General features: G+C 37.6%; 1 protein-coding gene across 3 annotated transcripts in view; it reads right to left on the bottom strand.

The window, feature by feature from the left end:
* Positions 1–25,715, bottom strand: part of INO80 (INO80 complex ATPase subunit) — a 139,150-nt gene that overhangs the window by 98,392 nt on the left and 15,043 nt on the right. For all 3 annotated transcript variants that reach the window (XM_082735541.1, XM_082735540.1, XM_082735539.1), the window contains exons 2-7: positions 10,390–10,575; positions 9,987–10,156; positions 9,827–9,894; positions 7,609–7,776; positions 3,336–3,456; positions 2,029–2,243 (exon numbers count right to left, since the gene is read on the bottom strand). In XM_082735541.1, coding sequence (XP_082591667.1) covers positions 2,029–2,243; positions 3,336–3,456; positions 7,609–7,776; positions 9,827–9,894; positions 9,987–10,156; positions 10,390–10,532 — 885 coding nt within the window. In that variant the 5' untranslated portion in view covers positions 10,533–10,575. The remainder of the gene's footprint in view (positions 1–2,028; positions 2,244–3,335; positions 3,457–7,608; positions 7,777–9,826; positions 9,895–9,986; positions 10,157–10,389; positions 10,576–25,715) is intronic.

Here is a 25,715-nt window from a genome sequence, read left to right as displayed (position 1 = left end):
CTTTCTAAAGGCTGGGAGCAGGGTATAGGTTCTTATTGAACAAGAACTCCAAATCTGCCAACTGTTTCTCAGTGAAAATCATTTGTTTCCTTTGTGAATGCTTCTGGTGATTTCCTTTAAATCTGCATTTGCTGCTGAAGGCTCAGAAGTTCCAAGTGCAGTTGGTGATAACTAAAATCCCTCTCTCACAAAGCTACTTTAGGAAGGTCTCCTGCACCTGACATCCTGAGATCTAGCTGTGTTCCCATGCTCCTGTGTCAAAAGTGTCCCTTAATTTCTTAAGAGTTTATTAATTAGAGATATCAGCCCTTTGTGATGTATGTAAATAATTTTTCCCACTTTGCCAGTTGTCTTTTGTCATGAAAAAATTTATTTGTATTTAGTCTAATTTAAAAATTTTTTTCATTGCCTCTGAGTTACACATAGAACTTTTCCTATGCCGAGGTTAAACAGCAATGTAATAGCTTTCTTCTAGTCTTTGTATGGTTTCATTTTTTACATTGAGAGCCCAAATACACTTGGAATATATGTGTGAGAAACATCTAATGTTATCTTTTCCCAAATGGCTATCTAGTTGTTCCAACATGATTTATTAAAAAGTGCATTACTCTACTCTTGTTCTACTTGCCTATTCATGTGGCAGTACTATGTTGTTTTAATTAGAAGTTTATAGTATATATTTTAATGTTTGATGGTGCTTTTTCAGTGTTTCTCCAGCTATTCTTTTTTTTTTTAATAATAATTTATTTATTTATTTGATAGAGAGAGAGAGAGAGATCACAAGTAGGCAGAGAGGCAGCAGAGAGAGAGTGAAGAAGCAGGCTCCCTGCTGAGCAGAGAGCCTGATTCGGGGCTCGATCCCAGGACCCTGAGACCATGACCTGAGCTGAAGGCAGAGGCTTTAACCCACTGAGCCACCCAGGCACCCCACCAGCTATTCTTTTTTGTGGTTTTTTCTTTCTTCTTCTTCTTCTTTTTAAAGATTTTATTTATTTATTTGACAGAGAGAGATCACAAGTAGACAGAGAGACTGGCAGAGAGAGAGGAGGAAGCAGGCTCCCTGCTGAGCAGAGAGCCCGATGCGGGGCTCGATCCCAGGACCCTGGGATCATGACTTGAGCCAAAGGCAGAGGCTTAACCCACTGAGCCACCCAGATGCCCCCTTCTTTTTATTAACATATAATGTATTATTTGTTTCAGGGGTATAGGTCTGTGAATTATCAGTCTTACACAACTCGCAGTCCTCCCCACAGCACACACCCTCCCCAATGTCCATCAGCAAGGCATCCCATCCCACCCAACCTCCTCCACTCCAGCAACCCTCAGTTTGTTTCCCGAGATTAAGAGTCTCTTACTGTCTCCCTCTCCTCTCCAGCAATTCTTACACACAGACTTTTCTGAGGTTGATACTTTTCTAAATTCAGAAAATATCCTCTTCATTTTTCTATTAGGATTGCACAATTTATAAGGCAATTAAGTAAAATGCAAACAACTGGTAAGTAACTGAGAAAAGTTACTTGCACATTTCCTGAAACTTTCAAATTTGAAATTGTATCAAAATAAAATGTTATCAAACCCAAATAAATTAAAAGAGCAAAAGAATGCTTATACATCTTTCTCTTGCATCATTTACATTTTTTCCAATACCTATGGTTATTCAGTAATATCCAAATATTCACAGATTCTCTAAGAAACATTAGTCTACCATTTCATTTTAATCTCCTCTATTACTACCTATCACTTTGCTGTCAAATCTCTACTACGGTAAGTAAAAAAACTGATTTCCTTTCTCAAAGAGGTTTCCCTCCATTTTTTGGATAATGAACATCCTACAACAACTGTTTTGTGAATTCTGATCAAAATCTAGAAAAATGGTTGATTGTCAAGGGTACTCTTCAACATGATCTTAATTCAAGAGATCAGTTTCTTTTCTGAACACTGTGAAAATATCTAGCTCTCACAGCTCCTCTTTAGAGGGCAGGGAGACAAAATATTCTTCCATCTCCTATGCTGGAGGCACCCACGTACCTTTGGTAGTTCCTTTTTCACAATGCTGAGCCATACTTTCCTGCGACGAGCATTAAGCTGCTCAATGGATAAGTGCTTCTTCTTGGTGCCAGGAGGTGGTGCATCATGAGAGAACTTGGCAAAGACTTTGGTCTGGTGGTGGTGGCAACGAGGAGATTCTTCAGAGGAAAGTTCTTCATCCCTTCGCCTTTTTTTCTTTACTTTTTTCAACTTGGCTGCAAAGGAAACAGACACTGAGAACCCTGCATTTCTGCCCTTCCACACAAGAGAGCCACAAACAACCTCATTACTTTAAGACAGTTCAAGGTTCTTTCCTCATTCCACTTGAGGCTGGCAATGTTTATCTCTTTATCAATTCAGGCCCATGAATATTCCAAGAGGAAGATCTCACTACCTTGGGAAAGAACACTGGATACTCCCTATGTTGACATGAAAGAAAAACACAGAATAAAATCTAAAAACTGAATTTCTGTTGAACCCAACAACAGGAAAGGAGATTTCAAAGTACCATGAGCTCAAGTAATGGCCAAGAGGAAGGAAACATTTCTACTTGGCGGCAATGTAAGGTGATTAAAGAGAAATAACAAAGAAAGAAAACAATGCGCTGATAGGACATTACAACCTGTGAAGAGAAAATCATACATGGAATAAAAAACTAATTTGGGGGTGAGAGTGTGGAGGATAAGAAAATAGAGATAAACTAGCAGATATGGGAGAAAGGGAAGAACACTGAAAAGAATTTCTGAGTAGAGTTCATACCTTCAGGGGCAAAAATCTGCCTTGTACAGATAGTTTAAAACTTTCCCTTCCTACTTCCTTCCTGATTTCCAGATGCTTAGAGCTCAGTAAGGGAGGAAAACACACTTCCTGGCAAACATGCAAACAAACACTGCACAAGATTATCAAGAGGTGATCTATTTAAAAGTTCCACATACAGCAACAATAATGAGTTATTCCTAACACTTCAGGTTGCTCTTCATACTTCCCTGTGTGTAACCAACTTCTTCCTCTCCCAGAACAGTTTCAACATTTGGAAGAGTATGTAGAAGAAAAAAGGGATAAAGTAATTGGCTTAAAACTCTGGCTAGGAATCCACAGTCCTTATGTCTTTTTAATTCCAGAAAAGATCATAAACCAAATATGAAATAAGGTTAACAATGGGTATTACTTAGGGGAAGACTAGGGTTTCCCAGATAAAGCAAGTTTCTACTACATGGATCACGTTCAAAGTCCAAATGTACTACCAGGCTACACACAACCCTAATACTAAGAATGAGTAAACATGGAAGGCAGGGCAGTATGCTCACCTTTAAGTTTCTTTTCCTCCTTGAATTTCTTTTTTTTGGGCCCAAGTAGGTGCCGTTGTTGCTCATAGAAAGGGTCGTATGTGGACAGCAGGCCTGCACTGTAGTATTGGTATTGCTGTAACTGAAGCAAAGACAGGGAGGCTTATAGGGGCGGGTCTGAGTTCTAAGCCAGCCTTCACATCATATTCACTACAAAAACTTTAGCCGGAGAAAAACCAGAGCTCCTAAATATGGTGTTCTTCTCACAAAAAGACCCATAACGATTTAGTACCTCAAAGTGAACTATTTCCTTACTTCAAAACAAAATGGGTTCATCAGGTACATACATGGCAAGTTACTGAAAATAACTTAAGAAAAGAAAACACTTCATGCTTCTCAATTTCCACCAGAATATTTGCTTGGAAGTGACACATATTTGAGAGATGCAATTAACTGCAGAAGGGGCTCCGCATGGAATTCATCAACAAGAAATAAACCATATTTCTATTACCAATAAGTCGTCTGATTTAGTACAGTTTTGATATCTGTTATTCTGGCTTTTGGTCTATCTAGATCAAAGAATCACTAGCTACCGCAATTCTCCTATCTTTCAAGCCTTTTCAGTCTTTATATATCCCACTAATAGAGGCTGACAATATTATGGATAATGCCTACACTACCAGAATTCTAACACATGAATAATCGATTATTTTTTTCTGTCCAGGGAGAGATTTTTTTCAAACACTGCTTTTAAGTTGACCTCCAAGACGCACATTAATTTTGTCTCACTTATTACCAATGGATAAATATGAATATAAGTGTAAACAATCCATTCCTCAATCTCTTTCCTAGATTCCAGCCAGTCTAAGAACTGAAACTAGGACAGAAGAGTGACATGGAGAACTATCACAAGGTACCCTGTCAATGGTCAAAATTAAATGAGCATTCTTTGAACTATAGTAGTTAAAATCTATGAACTTTCCCATATATGTTTTACTTCTATTTTAAAAAGACCAGGTATTGCAATCCCTACCAAAATACCAATGCGTTTTTTCAAAGAACTAAAAGAAATAGTACTAAGATTTGTATACAACCACAAAAGACCCCAAGTACCCAAAGCAATCTTGAGAAAGAAAAAGAAAGCTGGAAGTATCACAATTCCAGATTTCAAGATACACCACAAAGCTGTAGTGATCAAACCAGTAGAGTGCACGCACAGAAAGGGACACAGTGATCGGTGGAACAGAACAGAGAACCCAGAAATAAGAGGCACCTGGCTAGATCAGTTGGTAGACCATGTGACCTGTGATCTCAGTGTTATGAGTTCAAGCTCCATGTTGGACATAGAGCATACTTTAAAAAAAAAAATTTTTCCCCCCAACACAGAATAGAGAACTCAGAAATAAATCCATGCTTATATAGCCAACTAATCTGTATCAGATGAGGCAAGATATAAAATGGGGAAAAGACAGTCTGTTCAATAAATGGTGCTGGGGAAACTGGACAGCCACATGCACAGGAATGAAACTGGACCACTTCCTACCACTACAAACAAAAATAAACTCAAAATGGATTAAAAACTTAAATTTGAGACCTAAAACCATAAAAACCTTAAAAAAGAACAGAGCCAGTAATTTGTCTGACATCAGCCATAGCAACATCTTTCTAGATATGTCTCATAAAGCAAAGGAAACAAAAGCAAAAATAAACGATCAGACTACTTCAAAATAAAAAGCTTTTGCACGGTGAAAGAAACCATCAACAAAGCAAAAAGGTAATCCACTGAATGGGAGAAGATATTTGCAAATTATATATCCAATAAGGAGTTAATATCTAAAATATGTGAAGAATTTATACAACTCAACACCAAAAAACAAACAATATGATTAAAAAAACAGGCAAAGGACCTAAATAGACATTTTCCTGAAAAAGACATACCAATGGTCAAAAGACATATGGAAAGATGCTCAACACCACTAATCAGGAAACTGCAAATCAGCTACGAGATATCATCTTACACCTGCCAGAATGGCTAGTATCAAAAACACAAGAAAGAGGTGTTGGTGAGGATGTAGAGAAAAAGGAATCCTCATGCACTGCTGGTGGGAATGCAAATTAGAGACACTCTCAAAATAGTATGATGGTTCCTCAAAAAACTAAAAGTGGAAATATCATATCCAATAACTCCACTACTGGGTAGTTAGCAAAGAAAATAAAAAAACTAATTCAAAGAGATACGTGTGGGGTGCCTGGGTGGCTCAGTCAGTTAGGCGGCTGCCTTCGGCTCAGGTCATGATCCCAGGGTTTTGGGATGGAGCCCCACAGCGGACTCCTTGCTCAGCGGGGGAGCCTGCTTCTCTCTCTGCCTCCCATTCCCCTTGCTTGTGCTCTGACAAATAAATAAATAAAATGTTTAAAAAAAAAAAAAGAAGAAGAGAAAGAGAGAGATAGAGAGAGATACATGCACTCACGTTTACTGCAGCATTATTTACAAGAGCCAAGACACAGAAGCAACCTAAGTGTCCACTGTTTGGTGAATGGATAAAAATGTGGCATGTATGCATGCACATACACACACACATTTGCAGGTATATCTAAAAAACAAACAGCAGAATCAGACCTGAAGAGAGAACAAACTGATGGTTGTCAAGAGGGAAGGAGGGTGACAGGGGTTGGGCAAAATGGGAGAAAGGGAGTGGGAAATACAGATTTCCAGTTATGAAATGAGTAAATTGTGGGAATAAAAGGCCCAGCGCAAGGAATACAGTCAATGATATAATAATAGTGTTGTATGGTACAAATGGTAGCTACACTTTTGAGCATAATATAATGTATAGAGATGTTAAATCAGTTATGTTGTATAAGTGAAACTAATATTTTATGTCAACTATGCTAAAAAAAAAAAGATCAAATATTTCAAGCACCAAATGCCTAGCACCGTACTTGAAGAAGGAACTCTGTCAAAGCAGTCGGATACCTTACTACTTATTATTTCTGCAGGTTTATAAACTTCACAACATATACAAATCTATATAACTATATAGATATAGATATACAGATATGTTTTTCCCCCTAGAGAGAGCTCCAGGTGTGGAGGACGGGTATGAGAGGGGAACAGAGGGAGAGGAAGAGACAGAATCTTAAACAGGCTCCATGTCCAGTGCAGAGCCTGACCCAGGGCTCAATCTCATAACCCTGAGATCATGACCTGAGCGAAAAATCAAGAGTCAGATGCTTAACAGACTGAGCCAGCCAGACACTCCTAACCTTTAGCATATTATTCAAAGCTTTCTGAACTAGCTTGGATGTTAACCAATTGTTACAAAGTTTTTAGGTCTTCAAATAATTCTACTGCTCATCATGTTCAAAGCACCACAATTCCAACGAAAATCAGAAGGCTTTGGTAACAGTATTCAAGTAGTTGTGACTAAAAACCATTATCAATCTAATGTTAGTAAGAAGAGTTTTTCAAGATAGGGACATTTCCAAAGAGCAAGTGCATTAAAAAACGAACCCCTAGAATTTAAAATTGTGCAGCCACTTTGGAAAACAGCGTGGCAGTTCCTCAAAAATGATAAGCACAGAGTTATGATATGACCCAGTGATTCCTCTTCTAGGTATATACAAAAGAAAAATGAAAACAAACGTGCACACCAAAAACTTGTATACCAATCAACAAGGCAGCATTATCTGTAACAGCCAAAAAATGAAAACAACTCACTCTTCATAGCTATCATTTCTAAAAGCCCCAAAACAGAAACAATCCAATTAATTCATTAAGTGATACATGGATAGTAAAATGCAGTATGCCCACACAATGGCATATTATTTTGCAATAAGAAGGAATGAAGTACTGATACAAACTACAATATGAATGAAGCTTGAAAACATGTTAAGTGAGAAGATGGACATAAAGTACCAAATGTTGTTCCATTTGCATGAAATGTCTAGAACAGGCACATTTATAGCACTAAGTGGCTTCCTAGGGCTGAGGGAAATGGGAGAAAATGAAAGACAAGAGCTAAGGGGAGCGGGTTTTCGTTTGGAGAAAACATTTCAGAATCATGTAGTGGTGACAGTTACACATCTTTATGACTATACTAAAAACCACTGAAATGTACACTTGATTTCAAAGGCTATTTTTGGTATATGAACTATATTTCAATAAAGCTTGTAATAGAATAACCACCACCACCATCTAAAGGTAAAATGATGTGTCTTCAATGAATGTTAAAAACAGGCTAAATTAAGTACACAGCACGAAGGTCTGAGATTTCCACTGAAACTCTCTTACCTCCTTGTCTTTGCTATACTTATTCTGGTGAAGTTTCTTATACTTGTGCAGCCGCAACATGTTATGAAGTTCTTCTCTGCTGAGGTGGAGTTCTTCCTCTTCTTCTTCTTCTTCATTGTCTTCACTCTGAGAATCTGCCTCACTGGACTCATCACTTAGCAGAATGCTCTGCAAACGGAAGGAAATGGGAATGGAATCTGTCACTATGGGGCAAATCCTTCTAAAACCCAAGCATCTTTTCCCAACACAAGAATAAAGACAGTTGGAAGACAGTAACTTCAGTTTCCCAACTGATGCAGAAAAGAAAAGGATACCAACTGAACCTAGTGGGCATGAATTCAAGAGCACTAACATATGGAAATGCTATAAAGAACAAAAAAGCTGGATTTCACTAAGTACTTACAACTCTATGTAGGATATTTTAGTTGTCAAATACTAAGGGAAAAACTAAGAAAACAAAAAAATAAAAACACACAAAAAACCCACAACCTTTGAGTTTAAAACAAGCCAGCCATAATAACTAATACAGAAACAACCCAAAAAATCATGAACTGATTTTGTTATTATCTAGATAATGAAATATTACTTAGCCATAAAAAGGAATGGAATACTGATATATGCCACAACATGAATGAACCTTGAAAACTATGTTAAGTAAAAGAAGCCAGGCACAAAAGGTCACATATTATATAATTCCATTTAGATGAAATATCCAGAACAGGCAAATCCGTAGGGAAAGAAAACAAATTAGTGGCTGCCAGGGGCGATAGGAAGTAACTGCTAATAACCACAGAGTTTCTTTCTGGAGGGATGACAATGTTCTGGAATTAGTGGTGATGGCTGTACAGAACTTTACTATAATACACACTTTGAAAGGATTTTATGGCATGTGAATGGTATCTCAATTTTTAAGAATGTGATGGCTAAACAAAGATTTTTGCATTGCCAACAGCTTAAAGCCTCACTGATATGAACCAAATTAAGCCTTTATCCACAAACCTTTTAAAGGATCTCATGATTATAATGAAAGAGCACCTTTAAATTACTTTGAGCGTAGCCTTTTACAATAAGCCTTTTAAAGGACCTCATAATTATAATGAAAAAATGCCTTTAAATTACTTTGAGCTCCTTCACAAGAAAATAATAAAGAAATAATTCGTTTCAACAGAAGAAATGTTACCCTTAATTCAGCTGGGCCAATGACAGTAATCTTGAAAGAGTGTAAACAAGAGTCTACCATTTCCTGGCCTATAAACACCCACAGAAAATATAGAAACACTCTATATTGCCTATAAATACACACAGAAATTTACCAGGATAAAATACTTTAATTTTTAATAAATTCTTTAACATGGTGTACAGGGCCCTACACAATCAGGCTAACTTCATCTTCTACCATTCCCTCTTTCATTGTGCTCCGGCTATACTAGCCTTCTTTCTCCCCCAAACATACTGAGTTGCTTCCTTTCTAGGAATTTTATAGTTATGTTCCTTTTGGTTGAAATGCTCTTTTCTTTTCTTCTTTTTTTTTTTTTAAAAAAGATTTTATTTATTTATTTGACAGAGATCAAAAGTAGGCAAAGAGAAAGAAGGGGAAGCACCTCCCGGCCAAGCAGAGAGCCCGATGGCAGGGCCTGATCCCAAGACCCTGAGATCATGACCTGAGCCGAAGGCAGAGGTTTAACCCTCTGAGTCATCCAGGTGCCCCGAAATGCTCTTTCCTTAAACATTCACATAGCTTTGACCATTCAGAAATCAGATGAAATGTTACCTCTTTAAATAAGCCATTTTATTTATTTGTTTACAGACTTACTCACTGCCTCCCCCCATTTGAATGTAAGCTCTACAGTGCAAGAACCCTGTCTGTGTATAATAGCATCTGGCAGGTAGGATGTACTCAATCAACATCCCAACAACTCAAGAACTAATGAAAAAGACATTAATAATCCTGATTACAATGAGAGCCAGGGAGGGCAAGGTTCTCATTTCTTTTTACTCTTTGCTCTGCACAGTGCTTTATAATAAAAAATGTTTGCTAAAATGAACTTCATTGAGGCCTCTAGATTTTCCTCTATAATCTCTTCAAAAAAATCACACCCACAGAAGACTCATGGCTAGAGAAATCTCTGCTCATGTGTCAGAATGAGTCAATAACTTTCCCTTCTATTTGTAATTTTAGTAGGTTATTTGAATTATAAACATTTGCCTTATCTCTTACCTTTAGCCACTTTCTGCTTTTCTTCAACTTAGAGAAGTTATATAAATTCCCTTTGTCAGATTTTGATTCTGTGTAAAGAAACATAAAGAACAACAAAAATGAAAGGAAGACTGCCCCAAGAGAACTGATAGTCCAAACAGGGATCTCACACCACACTGACCTGACTGTAGAACTCCGTTCAACGAGTATGCGTTTAACATTCCAGAATTGCCTGCTCCAGAAGTTTCTCCAAGCAATGAATTTGGAGGTTCTTCCTTAACTTGAATTAAGGGATCCCCAGACTGAGGCAATAAAGGATTACTGTCATCCAGTCCATCTTCACTCTCATCACTATAAATTGAAGAATAAATCTACAATCACAGCTGACCCAGCAAAATACTGTAATTTATGGTTAGCAGATAGAAGAGCTTGATCCTTTAAAAAAGATGACTGTGTTCTATTTGAAAGAAGGAAGAAAAAATATCAAACATACCAAAAATCATAAAATACTTTAACCCTAAAACCAGAAATAATGGGAATCAGAAGGTGGTCAAACATTATATTGGGAATATGTAATCACATACCTAGAAATATTCCTGTTGAAGATGGCTGATGTTTGTCGCAAGAAATGGTCCAACCGGAGGGCCCTCTCCAAGTACTGAAGATAGAGGGGCTTTGCCAGCTCAGTGCAGCCGCCATCGTCCCCGGCACCCAACTCCGAGGCCATAGAACAAATCTGTCTTCATGCACAAGGCTCTCCGACTTCTCGGCTGCATAATGAGATTAAGCAGTGAAAGACAGAATACTACTTCTTCTCCCTTTATTTGGCCTGCTTACTATCAATGTGAAGACAAATCAGACCTTCTAGAACACAAGACAAGAAGAGAGCAGTCTGTAGAAAGATAGTAATAAAGTTCTTATCAAGCACTTTTTCCAAACGCAAGGGCAGAAGTTAGAAGAATGAGGAAACTTTTAAAATATAGAAATACTGTCATATGTCACAACAAAAAATCATATTATACTTTTTTGAAAGAGTACCTTAAAATTTACACCCACTTACCTTTTATCCTACAATGAACAATTACTCACAATTACCTAAATCTACACCATGAGCTCTCCTATACACCTCCTAGAGGAACACTTGCTCTCAGTTCTCAGCATCACCTTCCAAAGAGCGGCTTTCCTTTTCTTTTTGTATTTACAATTTGTATATATGAATGAGATATTCCATTTACAAGGGAACAGAGATACTGTCAGAGTATTTTACACACTTGCATACATTCTGTAAAGTGTAAAAATACAGAAATGATTTCAAAAACTGAAGCAAAGAGAGTATAAGTAAGAGTGAGAAACAAAGCTATATAGCTTCAGTATTTTCTTTGCTACCTTATGGTGTTAAAGGAAATCATTAATACCTTTGTGCTGTCTTCTCTTTTTACCATAGTTTTTAAAAGTTTCCTATATAATATAATCTTTCTTCTGAAGGATACATTAAAAGTTCTCCTCCAGTTATCTACAGAGTGAACATAATCTCCCCAGGAGGCTTCCTTTCCTTTTTCAGAAATTAACAAGCTAATTCTTAAATTTATATGAAAATGCAAAAAAATCAAAACAGCCAAAATAATTTTTAAAAAAAAGAGAGTTCAGGGTGCCTGGATGGCTCAGTTGGCTAAGTGTCTGCCTTCAGCTCAGGTCATGATCTCAGGGTCCTGGGATCAAGCCTGGAGTCAGGGAGCCTGTTTCTCTCTCTCCCTTTGACCCCCACTCATGCTCGCTCTCTCTCAAATAAATAAATAAAATCTTAAAAAAAAAGAAAAGAGTTGAGAAACTTACACTTTCTGATTTCATTTATTTTTTGAAAAGATTTAAGAGAGTCAGAGTGAGCGAGAGATAGAGAACACAAACAGGGGAGAGGCAGAGGGAGAGGGAGAAGCAGGCTCCCCGCTGAGCAGGGAGCCTGATGTGGGGCTCCTTCCAAGGACTTCAGAATCATGACCTGAGCTAATAGCAGACATTTAATCAATTGAGCCATCCAGGTGCCCTCATTTTTAAATTTTAAATCATATTATAAAGCCACAGTAATCGGGTCAGTGTGATAGTGCCATAAGGATAACCACAAAGACCAATAGAACAGACTTGAGAATTCAGAAATAAAACCTTACAGGGGCACCTGGCTGGCTCAGTTGGAAGAGTATATGACTCTTGATCTCATAGTCTTAAATTCAAGTCCCACAGTGGGCATACAACTGACTTCAAAAAAAGAAAGAAAAAAAAAAAAAGAAGGGCTGGGGTTTAAAAAACAACAACAACAAAAAACAACCATGCCTGGCAGATTAGTTAAACACCTGACACCTGGATTTCAGCTCAGGTCACGATTTCAAGTCATCAGATCAAGCCCCATGTCAGACTCTGTGTTCAAGGCAGTCTGCTTGAGATTCTCTCTCCCCCTCTCTCCCTCTGCCCCACAACCACCACCCCTGCTTGTGCTTGCATGCTCTCACTCAAAAATAAATAAATAAATCTTTTAAAAACAAACAAACAAACAAAAAACGCTTACACGTATGGTCAATTTTCAATAAAGGTGCCAAGGCGATTCAAAGGAAGAAAAGACAATCTGCTCAACAAATTGTGTTGGACAACTGGATATCCACATACAAAAAGATTAATTTATAGTTAAAGAAAAAACCCTTACCTCACACTATGGATAAAAGTTAACTCAAAATGGACACAGGGACTTAAGAGTAAAACCCCAAACTGTAAAACTTCTATAAAAAAACCATAGGGGAAAAATCTTCATGATCTTGGTTAAGCAGAAAGTCTTTGGATATGTTATTGAAAGCATAATCCATTAAAAAAAAAAAAAACACCTGAGAAATTAGGCCACGAAAATTTTAAACTTTTGTACTTTAAGCAATATCATGAAAAAGATGAAAATAAGCCACAGACTAGAAGAAAATATCTGCAAGTTGTATAACTGTATATCTGATTGTATATCTGATAAAGGACTTGTATACAAATATCTAATTATAAAATAAAAAAAGTCATGGAGATGACAAGTATTGAATATAGTCAATAACATAACAGTAACAGAAGGTGGCTATGCTGAGTGGGGAGCACTGAGTAATGCACAGAAGTGTCTAATCATTATGTTGTATACCTGAAACTAATAATACATTGTATATCAACTATACTTCAATTAATATTTAAAAAAAAAATAGGAGCGCCTGGATGGCTCAGGCAGTTAAGCATCTGCCTTCAGTTCAATCACGCTCTCAGGGTCCTGGGATCAAGCCCCACATCGGGCTCCCAGCTCAACAATGAGTCTGCTTCTCCCTCTCTCTCTGTGCCTCCTCCCCACCCCAGCTTGCACTCTCTCTCAAATAAATACATACAATCTTTTAAAAAATAATAACAAAAAAAATGACTTGCCTTCTCTACTTCAGAGAATCTTTTAGGGATAAAATTAAGTATATGTGAAAGGGCTTTGTAAGAAATCCCAGAGTTATTTTCAAACAGTGTATGCTCACATATTCAGAGTTGGGAGGGGTCACAGAGATTATCTAGTCCAACTAGGTCATATTACAGATGAAGAAACTAAAAACCAGGGGGCCTGGGTGGCGGGTGGCTCAGTTGGTAATGACTACTTCCAGCTCAGGTCATGATCCTGGAGTCCCGGGACTGAGTACGGCATAGGGTTCCCTGCTCAGCACGAGTCTGTTTCTCCCTCCTCCCCTCTCTCGTGCTCAGTCTCTCTCATTCCCCTCTCAAATAAATAAATAAAATGTTTAAAAATTTTATTTAAACCAGAAAAATTAAGTAACTTGCTCATATTCCCTGAGCTCTTTTACAGAGCCAGGTTCTTAGTTCCTAAACTGGTGCTTTTTCAATCTCAGCAAACTGTCTCCCTAGACAGGTTCTACCTCTTAAGTTGCTCGAGTTTATGCTCTGATGTTGTGAAGAACACAATTCCAAGAGCCAAATATTTTTATTTTTATTTTTTAAAGATTTTATTGATGTATTTGACAAGAGAGAGATCACAAGTAGGCAGAGAGGCAGGCAGAGAGAAAGAGGAGGATACAGGCTCCCCACCAAGCCGAGAGCCTGATGTGGGGCTCGATCTCAGGATGCTGAGATCATGACCTGAGCCGAAGGCAGAGGCTTAAACCACTGAGCCACCCAGGTGCCCCGAACCATTATTTTTATAGCACCAATTCTGCAGAGTAAAGATCACTTAGAATTTTATTTGCATTTTTTGAAATACCTGTCTAGAAACCATTTTTGCTCATTGAGGTGCAGGGTTTTATAAAAGCATCAACTAAGATCTATGTTAAACTGAACAGATTAGTTCAGTCCTTAGTTCAAGGTCAATAAATGGCTAATATAAGCTGTCAATATAATATAAGCTGTCAATAATCATTGTTTAACTGATTTCCTTACAAAGACACTAAAACAGAGTAACTTTAATAGTGGAATAGTCCTGCCTAAAGTTCAATTCAATATTGATGTGAAAATTTAGTCCTGGAATTATTGAAGAGGATACTGGCATAAGTTTTAGGTTAAATAGGCAACACGTTAATTTGTTTATAATGTTATGTGCTAGAAGAAAACCCTTTTCAGGACACCTGGGTGGCTCAGTTGATTAAGTAGCTAAACTGTTTTGTTGTTGCTTTTTTGGCAGAAAGAGACACACAGAGAGAGGGAACACAAGCAGGGGGAGCAAGAGAGGGAGAAGCAGGCTTCCCACTGAGCAGGAAGCCCAACGTGGGCCTTGATCCCATGACCCTGGGATCGAGCCCCTCATCGAGTTCCCTGATCAGCAGGGAGCCTGGGTCTCCCTCTCCCATTCTCCCCGATGGTGTTCCCACTCTTGCTATCTCTCTCTGTCTAAAAAATAAATAAAATCTTAAAAAAAAAAAAAAAAAGGCAAAATAATCCAAACATTTATCAACTGGTGAATGGATAAACAAGACATATACCCACAAAAAATATTATTAGCAATAAAAAATAATAAACAGTTGATACATGCAACAACAAGGTTGGTCTGAAAAACATTATGCTAAGTTTAAAAAAAAACGCCAGGTACAAAAGACCACATATTATATGATTCCATTTATATGAAATATCCAGAAAAAGAAAGCTATAGTCAAGAAGTAGATTAGTGGGGCGCCTGGGTGGCTCAGTGGGTTAAGCCTCAGCCTTCGGCTCAGGTCATGATCCTAGGCTCCTGGCATGGAGCCCCACATCAGGCTCTCTGCTCAGCAGGGAGCCTGCTTCTCCCTCTCTCTCTGCCTGCCTCTCTGCCTACTTCTGTCTACTTGTGATTTCTCTCTCTCTCTGTGTCAAATAAAATAAATAAATAAAATAATCTTTAAAAAAAAAAAAAAAGGAAAGAAAGAAGTAGATTAATGGTTGTCTGGATATATAAAGGGGACCTGACTGTAAAAGGATATGAGACATCTCTTTTAGTAAAGCTGGAAATGTTCTAAATACACTCTGTATTGATGGTTGTATGACTCTGTAAGTTTGTTTAAAAATCACTGAATTATTAAAAAAAAGGGGGGGGGCGCCTGGGTCGCTCAGTGGGTTAAGCCACTGCCTTCGGCTCAGGCCATGATCTCAGGGTCCTGGGATCGAGTCCCACATCCGGCTCTCTGCTCAGCGGGGAGCCTGCTTCCCTCCCTCTGCCTGCCTCTGTCTACTTGTGATCTCTCTCTGTCAAATAAATAAAATCTTTAAAAAAAATCACAATTATACATAAAAATGAGGTAAATTTCATGAATTTAAAAATAGCAGTCTTTAGTAACAGTTAAAGAGAAAAGAATGTAAAAGATTTTTTTAAGACTTCAACAGGTTCTAGTTTTCAGTGTAAGACCTAATGTGCACCCATTCCAAAAGATTTCAAAGAAACAGTTTTGAAAATACAGCAAAATTCTGAGAGTACATATAATTCATCTGGATATACATACATATAAATTAAAGCATATAAAATTGCTGCTTGGCTCCCTCCTAAATGCTTCACTAAAAAATAACTGATCTTGGGTAACTGGGCGGCTCAGTCAGTTGGGTGTCTGCCTTCAGCTCAGGTCAGGATCCCAAAGGCTTGATCCAGCCCTGCACCAAGACCCTGGGATAGAGCCACTCATCAGGCTCCCTGCTCAGCAGGAAGCCTACTTTTCCTTTTCCTACTTCCCCTGCTGTGTTCCCTCTCATGCTATCTCAGTCAAATATATAAATAAAATCTTAAAAAAATAAAATAATTAATCTCATGTACTTATTTTGGCTGATAATAAAAATGATCCTAATTAAGAATGTATGAAGACAAGACTACAAAGTAATACTGAGTGATTAAATAAAAAACTAGTTTCAAAAAATAATTCCTCAATAACTAAGCTGTATATGAACATGAACCCAGAACCAATTTGTCCAGGAAAGATCATGTTACCTCTACAGTCTTTAACAATGCTCAATATGTGCCCCCATGTGACTCCCAGTACACATCAATCCTGCAGTCTAATTCTTCCAGAATCACTTTGTAGCATATCACCACTGATGGCTGAAATGGCAAGCATGATGTACTCTCTTATTTCTATAAGGCTAAAGAGAGGAGGTACTTCAAGTATGAAGTTTCTGACATAGCTCCACAAATAGTCTTATGATGATACCTGGAGAATAAAGGAATATATATTTTTTAAAGATTTTTTTAAAAGATTTTATTTATTTTTTTGACAGAGATCACAAGTAGGCAGAGAGGCAGGCAGGGGGGGGGGGAGCGGAAGCAGGCTCCCTGCTGAGCAGAGAGCCCAACACAGGGCTCCATCCCAGGCCTCTGAGATCATGACCTGAGCTGAAGGCAGAGGCCTAACCCACTGAGCCACCCAGGCGCCCCATAAAGGAATATTTTAATGAAGTGTTCAATTAGATTCCTTTCACTGTGGTAAAATATATATAAAATTTACCATTTCAATCATTTCAAGTGTACAGTTCAGTGGCATTAAGCACATTCACAGAGTCATGCCAACCATCCATCACCACCATCCTCAATTATTTTTTTAATCACCTTTAAAATGGGTGGCTTCTCTATCCAAACCAGTTGCCTCAGCCAGTCTGTTAAAAGCTGCTTCTCTGGGGTGCTGACTGGTTCCGTGAGTAGAGCACAAGACTCTTGATCTCAGAGTTGTTGGGTGTAGAGTTTATTTAAAATCTCTACACGTTAGGTGTAGAGATTACTTAAAACTAAAATCTTAACAACAATGACAAAAAGCTGAAAAACTGGTTTCTCTAATAACCTATACTTTCATCTCCTACATTTGTCTTTCTCTCATTCTCTACAAGGAAACGACAGGGCTGTGCTAATCTGACCCACCGGCTGTTACCCAACTTCAACAGAGCACATGACTTTCTCAAAAACTCTTTTACCCACCTCTTATTAATTGCTTCTCATTCTCTACAAAGATTATTTCAAACAATTCTCCCTCTTCCTCATAAATCTGAACTCATTCTCCCTCATCTTGAAGGGATTGAGAAGGAGCAAATCTCCCCATTCTTTTCTATTCTACTGTAGTTCCCTCTTTTTTCCTCTTATTCTTTATGGTATTTGAGTCACAAATACAAGTAGATTTTTATCACTCTACATTTTCAACTCTTCCATCAAGGTGATTCTACATCCTGGTGCAAAGACAGGACTACTTTGTTATGTCATCCACTGTGGGTCAGCCCCACACAGTCACATTTTAAAATACGTAAGTTATATCTGAATTATTTTATTTTTTCCTCAATATATTACAATTGGGGCACATACTGTTTTTTAAATTTATATTTATATATAAGTGTATACATATTTATGTATAAAATATTACCTAAAGATTTCATTTCGAGATAGAAAATACTATAAAATATCTTTTTTAAAAAGGGAGAATTGGGGGCACTGGGTGGCTCAGATGGTTAAGTGTCTTCCTTCAGTGTGGGCTGTGATCTCCAGGTCTTGGGATCAAGGCCCCCATTGGGGCTTTCTTCTCAGGGGAAAGTCTGCTTCTCCCTTTCCCTCTGCTCCTCCCCTGTGCATGCTCTCTTTCTCTCTCTCTCCAAAGAATAAACAAACTCTTAAAAAATAACAATAATAATAATAAAGGGAGAGTTAGGTCTGAAAAGGCTGAGAGAACCACTTTGTCTGATAAAGCACTATTTACCAAAATGTACAAACAGAAGTCAAAATTGTTGACTGACACTTGCTTCTGGATACTCTCCATGTCTGACAACTTCTTGGACTATTTCTTCTTTACCTCCTTCATGGAACTTTCTTTATTCTAAATGTGGAGTCCACCAAAGTTCTGTTAAAGCAGAGGCTTTTAACCCACTGAGCCACCCAGACGCCCTACAAATGACCATATTAATTTGCTTTTTTATGCATAATGTCAAAGGTCGTGGCTACAGAACTCTAATTCTAATGTTACATCCTACATAAAGACAGTCTATGGTCCAGGACCATAAATAGGGCTCTACTTCTATCCTGGATAAGTGATTTGGGAGTGAAAGAAAAAATGAAAAGATACAAAACTCAGGTAACACAAAGTGAAGCAGAATGGGTTCTATTATTCATTATCCATACTTACCGAACAGGAGAATGCATGTACTGAAAATCTTTTGGGCAATCCTACATAAAAACTGTCTATCAGACAAGCTTTAGCTAAATACTGGGAGGTAAGAGGAGATCCGAGTGTTACTTCTAGATAAGAATCTGAAGATACCTGCACCAACTGCCAATTCTTACCCAAGGATAGGATTTTCATTTTACTCCAAATGAAAAGCCTAATAAAAATAATTAAAATTATTTGGAGAGAAAACCACCCTATCTCTGGATGGAGATAAACTAGAAAGCACTGTTCAAATGGTAGCCTAATCTAACAATTTTTGGCTTGGTTTAAAAAAAATTTTTTTTAATTTTTCCTGTAACAGCAATGGTAAGAAGGTATAATGACCACCTCATAATGTACTAGAATTAAAATGAAGGCCATTAACAAGTATTTGTCCTAAAACCTACACATTTAAACTTTCTATACTTATCTCTATTTTCATCTCTGATTTCTCTTTATAGACACTGCCCAAAATTGTTTTCATACCAATCATTAATAAAAGCATTTCCCAAAGTTTACCTCTCTGAATACTAGATCAAAATATTAGCAAATGTTCATTAACATTAAAAAATATGAAAGGCCATTAACATTAGGCCTAAGAATTTTTAGTGTTCAATATGCTAATGTACTTAGAGTCTCTCTCCAAGAGGAATCCAGACTTATCTGACCATTTTTTGGGCAAAGTACCTATCAAAATAGCTCAGAGAAGACCAGATGGGGCCATCAATGATTCAGTCAAATACCTAAAAAGAGTTCAATTATATATGACTTTAAGAAATAATTCTTAAACTTACCGAGACTAATACAGGAAAGGCCGAATGAAGGTATAGCTCTTACAAAACAAACTACATAGCTTTTTTTTTTTTTTTAATGCACTTAAAAAAAAAAGATTTTATTTATTTGGGCGGGGAAAGTGAGCATAAACAGGGGGAGGGGCTGGCCGGGGTAGAGGGAAAAGCAGGCTCCCTGCTGAGCAGGGAGCCTATGCAGGGCTAGATCCCAGCACCCTGAGACATGAGCCCAAGGCTTAACTGACTGAGTCACCCAGGTACCCCCCAACTACATAGCTTGAAAGCCTTTGCAGGACTAAAGACAGCCTGTAGGAGATTATGGGCTCTAGGCTTATACAAAAGGCTATAAACATTAAAGGAACAAAATAACTGAATTTCTCAAAAAAAAAAAAAAAAAAACCCAAACCAAAACAAAACCCTGAATTTCTCACCTCTGCTCTCCTGTAACTCACTCTGTAGCCCAAACCCGTTATGACTGAATGTGATCTACTGAATCAAATCAACAGGTTACACTGATAAGTTGCAGGACTGTAGCACAAATAGCAAGACCAGGTCAAATAAATGCACGTCATATTCTAATACATGGAAATAAGACCAAAGAGAAGTGAGCTGTAAATTTTCACATGAATACCAAAGTAACATTTCATTCACTCAGCCCTTCAATTGCTGAACTCTTAAGCACAGTGAAGACAGATATGTCTTTCAGAGGATTCAGTTTAATAGAGGAGGTAAGACTCAAATAACAATAAAAAGCACACTTGGGAAATCACTTAAAAGACGGACAGATAGGGGTGCCTGGGTGGCTCAGTGGGTTAAAGCCTCTGCCTTCAGCTCAGGTCCTGATCCCAGGGTCCTGGGATCGAGCCCCGCATCAGGCTCTCTGCTCAGTGGGAAGCCTGCTTCCTCCTCTCTCTCTACTTTTGATTTCTGTCTGTCAAATAAATCTTAAAAAAAAAAAAAAAAGACGGACAGATAGGGGCACCTGGGTGGCTCAGTGGGTTGAGCCTCTGCCTTCGGCTCAGGTCATGGTCTTGGGATCCTGGGGTCAAGCCCCACATTGGGCTCCCTGCTCAGTGTGGAGCCTGTTTCCCCCTTTCTCTCTGCCTGCCTCTCTGCCTGCTTGTGATCTCTGTCTGTCAAATAAGTAGATGAAATCTTAAAAAAAAAAAAAAAAAAAAGACGGACAGATAAAGTGCCATGGGAATTCAGGAAAAAATGAATATTTATGAGTCTATGTTAAATGTCATGTAACAAATCAGTCAATCCTACTATCTACATTAGTTATAAATATCTACATCTTTGATGAGGAAACAGCAGGTGAAAGATCCTTCTATGTATTTGTGACCCAAAGAACAGAAAACATGTAGTCTGATGACCATATAAAATTTAATGTTTCCAACTTCCCACCAAAAAAAAAAGGAAAAGGAAAAAACCCAAGCCAAATGGCTCCACTGGTGAATTTTATCAAACATTTAAAGTAGAATTAATATCAATCCTTCACAAACTTCCTGATCACAGAAGAAAGAACAATTGCCACATCATTCTTTGTGGCTGGCATTACCCTGATTCCAAAGCCACCCAAAGACATCACAAGAAAACTACAGGCTAATATCCCTTACGGAAACAAAAATCCTCAATAAAATATTAACAACTAAATCCAGCAACATATAAAAAGAATTATATGCCATTAACAAGTAGAATTTATCCTAGGAATGGAAGGTTTATAGGACATCTGCAAATTAATCAATATTCTATAGCACATTAACAGAACAAAGGATGAAAACTACTTGAGCACATCTCAATTAATACAGAAAAAACGGCCTGCGAGAAGGCAGTACCATTTCAAAATAAAAGCACTCAACAAACTAGAAGTAGAAGGGAACTCCCTCAATCTGATAAAGAGTGATTACAAAACACTCAAAACATCCTTCCAATGGTGAAAGATAGAATGCTACCCCCCTTAAAATCAGGAATAAGACAAGGTTGTCTGTTTTTATAACTCATATTCAAAACTGTACTTAAAGTTCTAGCCACAGCAATTAGGAAAACAAAACAAAACAAATTAAAATAAACATCACCCAAATTGGAAAGAAGTAAAACTATTATTTATAGATTCTTATAAATAGATAATCCTAAAGAATGCACTAAAAAATTATTGTAACTAACAAACAAGTTCAGTAATCTTGCAGACTGTAAGACCAATATTCAAAAATCAATAATATTTCTATATACCACCTGAACAATCTGAAAATAATTCCATTTACATCAGCATCAAAAAGAATAAAATATGAAAGAGGAAGGAAGGAAGGAAAAGAAAGGGAGGGAGGAAGGGATACGAACTCTGGAATAAATTTAACCAAAGAACTGCAAGACTTGTATATATATTCTGAAAACAAGACATTATTGAAAAAAAATTAAAGAACTACACAAATGAGAAAACATTCTATAGTTCTTAGATCAAATGATTTAATATTCTGAAGATGGTAATGATATATAGAATAAATGGAACACCTATCATAACTCAAGCTGGTTTTTTTGCAGTAATGGACAAGCTAATCCTAAAAATTAATATAGAAGGGCAAAAGCCATAAGAGAGCCAAAACAATCTTGACAATGAAGAATAAAGCTGGAGGACTCAAACTCCCACTTTCAAAACTTACTACATAGCTGCAGCAGTTAAGATGTGTGCTAGGACATAAGGCTAGACATATAGATCAATGGAACAGAATTAAGAGTCCAAACAATAAACCCTTACCTTTAGAGTCAACCGATTACCAACAAGTCTGTCAAGGTAATTCAATGCCGATTACCAACAAGCCTGTCAAGATAATTCAATGGCAAAGGAACAGCCTTTTCAGTAACTGGTACTGTGACAATTAGATAGTCACATGCAAAAAAATGTACTTGGATCTCTTCTTTATACACAAAGATTAACCCTAAAGAGATCACAGACATAAATTTAAAAGCTAAAACTATAAACCCTGTATTTGAAAACAGAGGTAAGTCTTCACGACCTCAAGTAAGGTAATGGCTTCTCAGATATCATACCAATAACAAAACAACAAAAGGTAAAATAGATATATTAGACTTCATCAAAATTAACTTTAGTGCTATAAGCAAAGCTATCAAGAAACTGAAAATCAACAACTGGGGGAAAGATTTCCAAATCATGTATCAGATAAGGGACCGATATCCCAAATGTATTTTTTTTTTTAAATCTTGAAACTCAATAATAAAAGGGCAAATAACCTTATTTTTAAATGGCCAAAGAATGTGAATAAACATTTCTCCAGAGGAGATATACCAATAGCTAATAAGCACATGAAAAGAAGCTTTAACATCATTAGTCACAGGGAAATGTAAATAAAAAACACAGTAAGATAATACTTAGCACCTACTAGTATGAATTTGAAGAAAGATCAAAACAGCTGACAAGGATGTGGAGAAACTGGAACCCTCCTATACTGCTGGTGGAAATGTAAAATGGTGTAGCTATTTTGGAAAAGTCCAGCAGTTCTTGAAAAGGTTAAACATAAAGTCACCATATGTAACTTCTGGATATACCCAACATAAATGGAAACATAAGTCCACAATAAAACTTATACATAAATCTTCACAGCAACATTCACAATAGCCAAAAGGTGGAAACAACCTAAATGTCCATCAAGTGACAAATGGACAAAATATGATATATTCACCTAATGGAATATTTCTTGGCAACTGAATGGGAACGAAATACTGACTGATGCTACAACATGGATGAACCCTGAAAACATTATGCTACATAAATAAGCTACTCAACCAAGGCCTAATATTGTAAGATACCATTTATAAGAAATAACCAAAGGGGCCCCTGGATGGCTCAGCAGATTAAACCTCTGCCTTAGGCTCAAGTCATTATCCCAGGGTTCTGGGATCGAGCCCCATATCAGGCTCTGTGCTCTTCCCCCTACCCCGCCTGCCTCTCTGCCTACTTGTGATCTCTCTCTCAGTCAAATAAATAAATAAAATCTTTTAAAAATAAATAAATTACCAGAAAAAGGCAACTCTGGAGATCAGTGGTTGCTTGGGGGAGAGGGGTTGCAGACTGTGGCACTACAGGATGAGAAGTAACTGCTAATGGGTAGGGGTTCCTTTTGGGCTGGTGTAAATGTTTTAAACTTAGACGCTGGTGGTTGGCGAAAGAAACTCTGTGACTATAACTAAAGACAATGAATATATTAAAACCATATATACTTTATTTATATTTTATCTGAAAAACAGAGAGGGAGCATAAAAGGGGGTGGCGGGTTGGCGGTAAGGGGGGGTGGCAGTCAGTGGGAGAGGGAGAAGCAGGCTCCCCTGCTGAGCAGGCCTCAAGGCCAGGTAGGCGGGCCTATATCCCTAGACCCTGGGATCATGACCTGAGCCAAGGACAGACACTTAAGGGACTGAGCCCAGGCGCCCCACCCATATATAATTTATGTGAGTGAATTTTACAGGCTGGGAATTATACCTCAATAAACATGTTAAAATGTATTATTTCTGCACAGGACAAAATAATACAGATAAAAACTGAATGATAAATTGTGAAAAAAATTTACTACAGTTTACCAATTTAACTATCATACAGAGGGTTCTCATAAAATTTTGAATAGTGTAAGACCTTTAAGAACACAGAACCCATCCAAAAGTTTTGTTTAAAGAGACCGTTACTATTAAGCTAAATAACTGAATTTAAATAAAAAAAGTGAAAAATGACGGTTATGCTAATTAACAGAATTAAAATTTTTTTAATTAAAAAAATTGGTTACTATTATCCCATTTATGGAGGAGGAACCATGTTATTTACACATTTTAAGTGACTTTTATTTAACAGGGATTGTGGATTTGAATATAGATAATCTGAACCCCAAACCCTCATCATTTTTTTTAAGATTTTATTTATTCATTTTTAGAGAAAGCAAGAGAGATCACAAACAGAGAGGCAGAGGGAGAAGCTGACTTGCCACTCAGTGGAGAGCCCGATGCGGGGCTCAATCCCAGGAACATGTACTGCATGTAATTTTTTCAAATGAAAAATTATGAAGGCCTGGGCACCTAGGTGGCTCAGTCATTAAGCATCTACCTTCAGTTCATGGGGATCAAGCCCAGCATCGGTATCCCTGCTCAGTGGGAAGTTGGCTTCTCCTGTTCCCACTCCCCCTGTTTGTGTTCCTTCTCTAGCTGGCGGTCTCTCTGTTAAATAGATAAAAATCTCAAAAAAAAAGCCAAGAAAAAGAAAAAGAAAAATTATGAAGATTTTTAAATTGAGGGGCGCCTCAGTGGCTCAGTGGGTTATTCCTCTGCCTTTGGCTCAGGTCATGATCCTAGGGTCCTGCGATCGAGCCCCACATCAGGCTCTCTGTTCGGCAGGGAGCCTGCTTCCCCCCTCTCTCTGCCTGCCTCTCTGCCTACTTGTGACCTCTGTCAAATAAATAAATAAAATCTTAAAAAGAAAAAAATATTTTTAACTTATATGTTGAAACAAATATTAATACATAGTTTGATGAGTTTTGTCATACACATACATAAATTAATATCCCTATCAAGATACATAAGAACAGTAAATTACCCCCAGAAAGTTCTCTCAGGCTTCCATTTCCACCCAGACAACTGCTCCAACCCTCAAGGCAATCACTATTCTGATTTCCAGCACCACAAATGAACTAATTTCTAGCATGCTCTAGAAATTTAGAAAAAGGGAATCATATTGCACGTATGCTTTTGTGTCTGGATTCTTTTTTTTTTTTTTTTTTTGAGATTTTATTTTTTTATTTGACAGAGAGAGAGAGACAGCAAGAGAGGGAACACAAGCAGGAGTAGAAGGAGAAACAGGCTTCCCACAGAGCAGGGAGCCGGATGCGGGGCTCGATTCCAGGACCCTGGAATCACGACCTGAGCCAAAGGCCGGCACTTAATGACTGAGCCACCCAGACACCCCTTGGATTCTTTTCTGAGATTCATCCATGTTACTGCATACATCAGGAGTTCACTACTTTTTGTTGCTGAATCAGATTCCATCATAGGAATGAATATAACCACAGTTTATTTGTTCACCTATTGATGGATATTTGGGTTTTCAATTCACTTTGGGTAAATTCCTGGGAATGGAACTGCAAGGCCACAGAGAGATATCTGTTTAACCTTATAACAAACCACCAAACAATTTTCCAAAAATGGTTCTTATGTTTTAAATTCCCACCAACAATGAAAAGCAGTTCTAGTTGCTTCTCAACTTTGCCAACACCTGGTGTTACAATGGTGTCTCATTGTGATTTTAATTTGCACAACCCTGACAACTGATGACCTTTTCACATGCTTATTGGCCATTTATATAAATTCCCTTATGAAATATCTGTTAAAGTTTTATTGTGTTTTTTATTTACCACATTTGAAAAAGCTGTAGTCTTGTTACAACTGAGCTACAGAAGTCCTTTTTATATTATAGATATAATTCCTTTGTCAGAC

This window comes from Mustela nivalis (assembly GCF_964662115.1).
Source record: "Mustela nivalis genome assembly, chromosome: 6".
In the NCBI taxonomy this organism is placed as follows: domain Eukaryota; kingdom Metazoa; phylum Chordata; class Mammalia; order Carnivora; family Mustelidae; genus Mustela; species Mustela nivalis.
This window is presented reverse-complemented; position numbering and strand designations above follow the sequence as displayed.